The 10,503-nt window shown below is 40.5% G+C and overlaps 1 protein-coding gene across 2 annotated transcripts in view; it reads left to right on the forward strand.

The window, feature by feature from the left end:
- Positions 1 to 4,239, forward strand: part of FAM193A (family with sequence similarity 193 member A) — a 90,390-nt gene extending 86,151 nt beyond the window's left edge. For both annotated transcript variants that reach the window (XM_055795719.1, XM_055795718.1), the window contains 2 exons: positions 2,073 to 2,200; positions 4,151 to 4,239. In XM_055795719.1, coding sequence (XP_055651694.1) covers positions 2,073 to 2,200; positions 4,151 to 4,224 — 202 coding nt within the window. In that variant the 3' untranslated portion in view covers positions 4,225 to 4,239. The remainder of the gene's footprint in view (positions 1 to 2,072; positions 2,201 to 4,150) is intronic.
- The last annotated feature ends 6,264 nt before the right edge of the window (positions 4,240 to 10,503 follow it).

Below are 10,503 nucleotides of genomic sequence, written 5' to 3' on the forward strand. Positions count from 1 at the left end.
TCATAATTAAGTGAGGTTAAGTGTGGATTAGTCTGGGAGCCAGGAGATTTGAAAGTACTGGCTTTACTTCTACCACTTTTTTGACCTTGGGCAAATAAGTTAGTTATTGTTACTCCATTCATTAAATGGTTTTGTTAAGCGTTTTCGGAATTATAAGCATGTTTCTTAATGCCTAAATGTAAGTAGCGATGTGGAGCCTGCTTAGGTGCAACACTATAACCTATTGGAAGTGCAAATGGTCTAACACTGGTATTTGTGTAGTTCAGATGCATTCAATCCAGATAAATAGGTTCAAAGGTAACTTTGAGTAGAGGAGACCTGTATAAATAACAACATCATGACTGAATAAATTTTAATGCTTCCGAAGATTTGGAAGGGAGAAAAATTCCACCTTTGAGTGGGTCACTTTAACTGTAGTGTAAGTTGACCTCCTATTCCTTACTCATCGTAACCTGTGTGAAAGATGAGTATTTAAGCTCTGGAGGTGGCTAGTGGCATTATCTGTTTTAGGCCTGTCTGATATCCATGCTCCTGAATCTGAGTGTGTGGTGGTACTTCAGACATTTTCATAATGGAAGAGGGCATAATTGCACTGCAGTTTTGTATCTTGGACAGTGTTGATATTGGAGACTCTTAGGACATCTCTTAACACAGGGTTGTCTCATCTCTGCTTGTCGTTCACTATTGCTGCTTTCCAAGGCAACAGAATTCAAGAGTCTTCAGCGTGCATTTTTCATGTGGCATCGTCGGTACTTAAAACTGTGTAGCTGAGATTGAGCATGCTGGCCACACAAATCTCGCCATAGCCTGAGAGGACTGATATGTTAAAGATTATTAATTAATGTGTAGGAGTTCTGTGTGCTCATTGGTGCTCAAAAAGGCTTTGCAAGTAGCTTTCTGTTTTGGTGGAAAGTTAGCTCACCTTTAGTGTGGATCCTGTTCTATCATGGTGGAGAAATTAAGGGTTACTAGCATAAATTTTTACACTAATTATTACAATTTCACATATCTCCAGTACAAATGAAGGTGTGCAACTTGTAATTGCAGAAGCTATTCTGAAAAAAAAAAAATAATTTTCTGTGCTTGCTATGTTGTAACATACATCTGAGCAAGATTAGGTGTACATTATATTTGTTGTCTTTGGTTCTTTCTCTGTATTTAAACCTCCAGGAAATCTGGAGACTGAAATGTTTGGTAGGGGAATTCTTTGAAGTGAAGTCACAAAAGTGTTGATTGAATGTCTCCCTTCCTCTTCCTGTCCATCAGAAAGAACCTTTCAAAATTCCAGTTTTCCAAATTTTAAATGCCTTCCTAATTGCCAGCAACATGTCTGTCCTGTGTTGCCCTGTAAGTCATTGACTGGAAATGTTAAATGATCATAAAATTGTTGTATCTTAAGTGCTGCTACGGGCAGCTTATGTAACTGAACTGTCATTGAAAGAAGGATGTTTTTCTCTTCTTTTTCCCGTTGAGCAAAGCAGTAACAATATGCAACTTAGGGCCTCGTTTGTATTCTTCACAGGTCTGTGTGTCCAGTTTCAGCTCTGCTGCTGCTTTTAGCTATACAGGTGGGGCTCTCCCAGCCCAGTGCTTACAGATGTGGAAGAAATTACCTATTGGTACACTATGGATCTACATACATTGGTGAAAAACATGCCAGCTAAACATGGGTTTTCATGTAACTTTTGGGGGTTTACTGGGGTTTGCTTATAAAGATAAAAGGGATTTTGAAGTGGGTGGTGTCCAATTTCTATCTCTGGGGAAGATGTGAAAGGAGAGAAGGTATATATTGATTGTGTCTCCTCTGATACGTTTTCCTTAATGATTTTTTTAATTTTTTTTTTTATATACAAACCCTTCCACTATTTGAATGTCTCGATTTAGGATGGCTTGAAGCATGTTTTCACTCTTCAATCACAGGTTCATAGCCTTTAACATTGCTGTTTCACCAGGTATTATTTGATCAGAAATATGTAGTTTTATTGTGACATTAGTGGCTTTTCAGGCAGAGTTGCCAGGAGATCAGACTGTCTGTAGTCTAGATGCTTGTTTAACCTCAGTTTTTCTTCCAGTGTGGCTGTGTTCCAGAAGTACAGCAATCCACAGAACTGCATAGATGCAATGTGTGAAGAGGGATCTGCTGGACAGTTCTTTTCTAGAAATTGGCCAAAGGAAACATCTGCCAGTGATGAGCGTTCAGGTATCTCTTGTCAACTCTTAACCTCCATTTTCTTCACCAGTTTTTCTGGAAGCTGAACGGAAAAGTAAAACCGGCGTATCTTTGACAATGCTGTAATACCCATAAGCTGACAATTTCAGATTCTTAACTGACAAGCAACATGTGAGAAGGTAATATTCTTTCTGCAAATAATACTTATGTCCAGCTTGCCATGTTTGGAGAGAGTAGAGAGAGGGCAGATGGAGTAGAAGAAAGATGTCGTGAAGAAAAACTGATGCTTAGTATTAAATCGAAGAATAAATAAAAATCAATTTCTGAGTGCATCAGTGTAATTAGGACACTTATATTGCATAAACTAACATGCATTCCATACCAAGTATGTCACTGAACCAGCTTATTATACATGCTAGATTTTTTCACAGGGAAAGATGTCTAGACTAGTTTTCCCAGCCTTTAAACAGGTTATGGACACAAATGAAGTTAGTACAGTGTTTTGCACTGGTTTGGGAGGGGGCTTGCTTTCAGGCAACATGATGTTGACTAAGGTTGTTTTGCTTGTTACTGAAATACAAGATTTTTAATCCTGCATTCTGGAGCAGAAAAGCTGGAATGCTGAACTCATCAGACCAGATAATTGCTGCCTGCTGTTGCTTCAACAGACTTCATGCTGCCAGCCACTCAGTGTCAGCTCATGGGAGAGTGGTTCTATAGTATCTGGAAATAGATAATCAGCAAAACCTTTTTCCTCCAAAAGGGGGAAAAAAGGTAGGAATCAAGGTATTTGAAATCAGATAATTAATCATATATACTATATGTCAGGCACTCTTGTCTTCAAGACCTTGTACAAGTTTTTGCCCATCTGTTGCTTGACAACTAAATGGGTTGCACAGTATTGCTAAGGGCAGTTAAGGTTTTCAAGGTTTTTTTGGTTTGTTTATTTTATGTTGAGGGCAAATTAGAGGTAGCCAGTTTGTGAGAGGTCCTCTTAGGACAGGGGTCCTCAAACTACGGCCTGCGGGCTGGATACGGCCCCCCAGAGCCCTCAGTCCGGCCCCCGGTATTTACAGAACCCCCTGCCGGGGGTTGGGGGGGGAAATGAAGCAGCCGCAGATGACTGCCTGCCACTGCATCCGTGCGCCGGCCCCCTGGTTAAGAAGTTTGAGGACCCCTGTCTGAAGACAGTCTTCACAGACTAACAGGGAAAGACAAGTTTAAGCAACATTACATCAGCCTCTTCACTTGCATTTGTTGATTATATCAGGGTATGAGCTGTTTGCTCTGTTGAGTGAATGCTAGAGGCTGGAAGCAGAACCATGGTTGTATAGTCTTGGTGACTGAAAGATGTCATTGCTAGAACTGTTTCTTGAAGTGGGAGGGGAAGAGAGTGTCCTAGTACACTAGTACCGAACATAGCAACAGTATTGTTGCCTTTATCCTTTCATGCAAGGTCATCTCTTAGGTTTCTTAATTGGGCGTACTCCTGCCTTCTGTAACAGTCTGCAGCTAAAGTCTTCATCTTCTAGTTAACAAGTAAACAAACTTTTCCATCTGAAGAGTAATGAAAATGCAGTTTGCTGCTCTTATATGGGGCTTCTGCTATTCCTTTCTGTGCCATCAGTCTAGCTTATAAGCTTTAAAAGATTTCTCTTTCCTTCCCAGAGTCAGAGTGCGTGTCTGAAAAGCCCCTTTAAAGAATTAATGAACCTTTTCAGTAATGGGCAAGTGGCGTGCACTGCAGTTACAAGCCATTTTATGTTCTATAATGAAATTTCATTGTCCCCAGTTGCCTCTGAGCCTTTGTGTCATTTACATTGGTCATACTTTACATACTTCACCAGGTGAGGAAATTCTCTGAAAGTTGTCTTGAAAAAATTCTATCCTTTTTGTATCACGAGTAATGCTCTTTACGCAAGAGGCATGAAATTGTGTATTGACTGGTCTATGTTTTTTTTTTAAAAAAAATAAATCTAGGACTGCCTGTGGACTTCAAGTGTAATTCTGGGAGGAGCTGGCATAATGTCAGTGAAGATAAACTGACTGGGTAAGAACAGAATTAGAAGGCAAAAGGCTTAAATCTGTGTTGCTCCTTATTCATATTACAGGACTTTAGTTTAACACTTAGCAAAGTAGTTAACTGAACAACCTGCCAGAGAAAGTTGTATGTACATTACCCACTCTGTACTGTGTGTTGTTGCTTTGTAAAGTGGTACGAAAACATAATTGGCAGTTGAGTGCTGGTGAGATAGGTGAATGCATGTGTAAAGGTGTAAGAGCTTCAGCTGTTTCTGAAGTTCTCTGCTGATCTACAGCTGTGGACATAATGCTAGATAGTGAGGTGAACAAGTGGAAATGTAGGAATTAAGCAGGTCAGTGTACTGATTATGTGGTGTGAGAAATAATCATCTTAATACATCAGAACTGTTACTCTGAATGAACTGAAGGAATATTTTGGAACAAAGACCACCAATTGTGATCATTATTGTAACTGCTCTTCTGAAATCCCATTTTTAACCCATCTCAACAAGAAGGCAATCCAAACTGGTCAGAGCCGAGTTACTGGAGAGAGTTGGCATGTTCTCATGTGATCTGAACTTTAGTCTCTTTGATTTTGTCAGTGCTAGCCAGTATAGCCTGGTTTTCTCCATGCAGATGCCTTTTTTTGGACACTAACCTACACTTGTGCAATAGGAGCATCATCTTTTCATGCCTTGGAACATCTTAGGTGTAGGATTCGGGGGCTTGAATGGATTAGGCATTGGCAGAGATGTAGACTGTGGCAGTGCCTTAAACTAGGATGTGATAATCTGCGTGATGCATGCCAATAGACTAAACGTGGAAGAGAAGTCTTAAAATGCTGAAGTCATTACCCATACAAAGGTGTGTTTGTCCTTGGGTTGGAACCCTTAAAATGATGTGGTGTAGGGACAGATAAGCTCTGGCATCACCTGCTGCCATTTCCCTTTTCTCATCCCAGCAATATATTAGCATGACATGATATGATGTAGGAGAAGCATTTATTAAAAACAGCTGAAACACAAATACAGCTGTAGATCAGAGTCTCCAGGCTGGCTTATTTTCCTTATTGCTGAGTTTCTTTCAAAAGCAAAACCAACCAACCAACACACACAGACACACACCCCCAAATACTAATGTATTTAATCTGGGGGATTATCATCTATACTCTGGATTTGGTTTTTATGCCAATTGACGCTTTATAATGGTTAGCCATTTGCAATTTAAGCAATCTTGAATGTTGCTGTAATATAGAATCACCCAAACAAAAGTAGCCCAATGAGGAAACAGTGCAGCTGGCTGAGAAATTGTGGAAGTGATAGTGTTTTGAAATGACTGGGAGGAAAGAAAAAAAAAACCAAACCACACAACACAAAACCTCTAATTCTTTTGGGGTATACACTGGAATGCATTCTGTGTCTTAGATTGCAAGAGATAATGCAGTATAAGAATGAACAAGTGTGTTACTTCAGTTATGTGTGTAAATATGGATGCCCTGTTGTAATGTGTAATGGACTAAAATGGTACTTGCCTTAAAGGCAACATTGTTTTAAATGTGTAAATCTTAAATGTTGCACAGAGATGACTTCTTAAAATTCTACTTCCTCTTTAATTTTTTTTTTGTTGTTATGGTAACATTTTTATAGGCCTGAACTCTGTAAATTGTGTCATTTCATGGCCATGCTGAGCAAGTGGTGTGCTCTGCACGACGTCAGTCATTGTATCTTCTGTGATAACCAAAACTAGATAGCTGTGGGTAAATGAAGAAGGGGAAAATAGCTTTTTTAAAGTACTTTTTTTAAAAAAAAGATATCTTTTTCTTCATCCTAAGGTCTTTAGTAATTATTTAAATTTTTTTGCGTTTTAACTTGATTTGTAAAGCATGTAAGAGAAGTTTGTTGTAAATCTTTAGTGCAAACTCTTGTGTCCTGCAGCTCTTGGGAAATGTGTTACTTCCTTTTGGTAAAGGACTGATTTGATCCACTTGTTTTCTTAAATAGCTTTTGCTTTAACCTGCTCATAGTATTTCTGGTTTCTTGTTACCCATGCAGTTCATCAGTTCATCACTGCACTGAGAGTTGGTCTTTCCTTAGGAGGCTTATTAATGGATATCTGAACTGTGGTAAAGCTGTCTCCAAGCTGACACTGGTGTCCCACGCTAATGTACAACTGGAATACACGTGGCAGGAAAGATGTGAGGCAGCTATGACTTTACTCCATTTTACGGAAGAGGCATCATCGCAGATATGAAGCAGCTTTGCCCCAGCTACCATTAAAGTCTGAAATGAAGTTGGAAACTGAACCCAGTTATCCAGAGGCCCGAGTCCATGGTTGATTTACATAATCTTATGTCATGAGGATTTATGCAAGAACTACCCCTGGATATAAGAGAGAAGCACTGTGAAGCATTAGCCTCTTCATGATGATTTTTGCACTAGATGTTTTCCTCATCTGTTTACTCACACCACATCCCAGACCATCTCATTGATCCTTCTTGTTGCTACAGGTCTTGTGGCTGAGGTTCCCTGCAAATACCGGAGTGATTGGGTTGTCTAAGTTGTAATGTGCTCCTGAGGCTTTTTGACAGCAGAACTTAGGAATTAATACCGGGAGCTTAGTTTGTTCTGTTAAGCTGTTATCTCATGCACGCCTGAAATGCCACCATCACGCAGTAGCGTTTCTTATCATGTCTGGACAGCTGTGAGGCTGCAAACGGATGAAGTGCCCTGTGCTGTAGTCAGACCATGTTGCAACCGAGCTTGGTAGGGTCAGAGGGAAGTAAAACTCTTAGCTGTTCTCTTAACAGTGTTGGATGAGAGAAGGAGGAGGGATCTGGTGTTTCTTAGCTCATTCATTCCGGGCACAGTAACAGCATGTCCTGTGCTAGAGGCAGTCACTGGGATGGATGGGAGCTGTGGATTTCCTGGTCTGTTGTAATCTGTCTTGGTAGATTCTCACAAATTGGGAGGCAGGTAGCTCGGCTGTGAACAGACTGCAATCCAGACACTTAGTGCTTAGTTTTCTGTGGGTCACTTTCACCTCTGGTTTTAGTAAATTTGTCTTGCCTTGTCAGGGTATGAGGTTAATCTGGCTGCTGTTTTCTATCACATGCGACAGTGTTTACTTGTGGGAGCAGGGTCTGTGAAGTGACCCCGAAACCAAGTATCACTTTTGTACTTCTGAAAGATGGTTTAGTGGTTATTAAACACTACTTTCATACTCCTGAAGGATCCTTGGTCTTCAGAGTATGGAACAGGCATGTGGGGGGAATTTTCATCTGAAATATGTCATGCAGAAGTTTAGCAGCAACTATTAAGTGGGGTGATGGGACCATTAAATGCTAATTAATGGTGTAGGTTACATTCTGAGATCAGCATCGAATGGACTCGCTACCTAGTGCAATATCACCTTCCTGTTGTATGAGGAAGTGAACCAGCTGGCTTACATGTTTAATGCTTAAACGCTAAAGACAGTTCAACTCGTGTAGTTCAACTATGGTATAAATGTGATCTCTAGCAGTGATTGTTTGCTGTATAGAATGGCGATAGTTTCTGCTCACTAGACATGAATTTCCAGGAAAGCACATGACTTCGTTCACCTTACTTTTCCTAATAGAAAGAAACTGAGAGCTTTCAGCAGCAGCAGCAGGTTTTGCATTGAGTGCGGATCCTTGTTTCATAGCACATGTACTCAGTTGCATGGGAGCGGGCTAATTTCCAATGATCAGCACAGAATGGTTTCATCTAATTGAAGTACTAAATCTGGCACTTCCTGTGAGAAGTGTAGAGGGAGCTGAAATCATCTACTGCTGTGCAAACCTGGGGAAGGAGACCAGGTATATGTGAAGAGCTTGGCCAAGTGTGTATAAGCACGTTGGTCTGGTGGGATGGCTTTATTCCAATAGAATGAAAAGTTACCTCTTAAAGCTTTTTATTGAGAAGTGACTATGAAATCTGACACTTTGTTTTAAAAAATTAAAAAAAAATTCCAGTGATTTGGTCTTCAGATGAGAAAATAATCTTCCCTTTAACCAGCAAGACAGGATACTGACTGGTAGATTTCGATCACTTAATATTTGCCTTAATCTGCAGAATATTGAAACATATCACTTGCTGTGTTTCAGCCAAAGTGAACTTGCCAGGATTACAAAAGCTGTAACTTTTTTAGTGGTGACTAGATTCAAAGGTTAACCTGAAAGGTTAATGTGCTGTTTGAGGGTAATGTTCATTTAGGTGCAATTTGGTTTGCCTTTCGTCTGCAACTAAAGCAGAAGCTCGGTCATTGGAAACTTGAGTTTCAGAACAGTAGGTCTGAATTTCACTGGTGGGAATCACAAAAATAATTTGTGTGGATTCTGTCCTTTTGGAGCGTGGAGGTTATGTCCTGCTTCTTCTCTAGAATGAGGTGCTGAAATACTTCTGCTGCCTTCTGTAGTGGCATTCTACTGTTCCCTTGATGGAGAAGCTGCTCAGAAAGGAAATGCTCTGGCCGTAGTGAGAGCCACGTGACCAGTACAGAGGTTCGTGTGCTTTGTGGCCAAATGAGCTGCTTTTTTATGCTCGCTGTCATCTTCCCCTGCTGTTTTCCATTGCTGACACTAGATGCTTTTTCATGTTCAGGGATCAGCATCAGGAATTTCTTAATTTATCCAAATTTTATATGATTTCCAGGTTTTTGTCACTTATCCTCATATAATATACCACTGATATACCTCAAGGGACAGGTGAGTGCTTTGAGCAGAACTTAGCAGCTGCGCTCTGCAGGAGGTGGGAAAAAAGTGGTCAATTTTCAGGTAACAACAAAGCTGCAAATGCAGTTTGATGCTATTCTTTTCAAAATAAATGGGACAACCATGGGGCATCAAAAAGAGTGCTATAAATTCTATCTGGCTCCTTGAGGCAATTAGCCAGGGGTGCTGCTAGCTGAGAACAGATGAGAAAAACAGATGACAGGAACAAAGATGCATTTTACAAGTTTGGCTGGAATTTTAAATTGCTCTTATCCCTGTGTTAATTAGGAAAACAAATGTTTAGCACAGACTAGTGAAGACTGGTAGCATGCACTAGAGAAGGCTCCCGGTGCAGCATCCTGCCTGTGCTGTGATTTTTATGGCAATTGTGGTTTCTGTTGAGCCTTCTAGTGAAGTCTAATGCACATTTTAGAGCCTGGGCATCCTTTTAGATACTCTCTAGCACCCTCCCTGTGCTCCCTCAAGGGTTGTTGCCCAGCTCTCTGGTACTCTTTAAAAGTGGCTGCGCTACCTGGCAGTAGATCAGGTAGTTGATGATTTCATTTTATTGGGCAGGAGGGTTAATGACTTCCTCAATTTACAGCTGGAAAGCCTGCAAGGGAAATTTTAGTTCTGAAGCTGCACATTAACATCTCTGTATTGTCAGGCTTGATAGTTTGATAGTCTCTTTAGTCAGAGGCTGAACCCAGGAAGGCTGCTCAACAGGAACACAGGACAGGGTAATTCAGGTCCAAGGGGACTTAGAACTAAGTTTCCCGTGTAGCCTCCTGCTCTAAGCAGGGTCAACTTTGAGATCAGATTGGGTTATTTGGGTGTCTTACCCAGTTTGGCCTTGAAAACCTTTTATAATGGAGAGTGCAAACTCTCTGGGCATCTGTTCATTGATTTATTGGTTGTAATAAATTGGCATTTTATTATTATTGTTCACTTCCTAGCCTTTTAGGCTCATGTAACATGTTGCTAAGCTTTTTGTCTGTATTGGTAAAAGCAATCTCATGGCTTCTAAGCAAGTTCTGGAGAAAGCCTGGGGATTAAGCCATGTATTTCAAGAATTTGAAAGTGAAACAGCATTGCCATTCCAGATTTTTCCATTTTCTTTAAGCACATTCCCTCCCATTATTTAAAACCAGCACTATCTTTTCCTGCTTCTTTCTTCATAGGTTCCCCGTCCACAACTATGATAGCAGTAGAAGAGGAAGGACTCTGTTTTCGATGTATCTTGGGCTGCTGCTAGGACCTTTAGAATATCTCAAACCATTTGATGATGCTTCTAGTAAGTTAGATATGACCTCGGTTTCTCAGGAAGTGAAGGATAGAGGTGATGAGATGAGAACAGGATCCAGATCTCCTGTTCTTAGGTACTGCAGTAAGCAGCTCTTTGTGACAATTTGTATTCATATAATGTTTCAGTTGTTGAATACTGGATGGTGAAATGCCTGGTTTACATCAGCCTTGAGGGAGAGATCGTGTTTCTGTGGTTCCACTATGTGACAATAATGTTATGAGCATTGCAATGGTAGTGTTTGTTCATGGCGGAGTAGCATATTAAACCTGGCATGCA

Source organism: Falco peregrinus, chromosome 2, assembly GCF_023634155.1.
Source record: "Falco peregrinus isolate bFalPer1 chromosome 2, bFalPer1.pri, whole genome shotgun sequence".
Taxonomy (NCBI): Eukaryota; Metazoa; Chordata; class Aves; order Falconiformes; family Falconidae; genus Falco; species Falco peregrinus.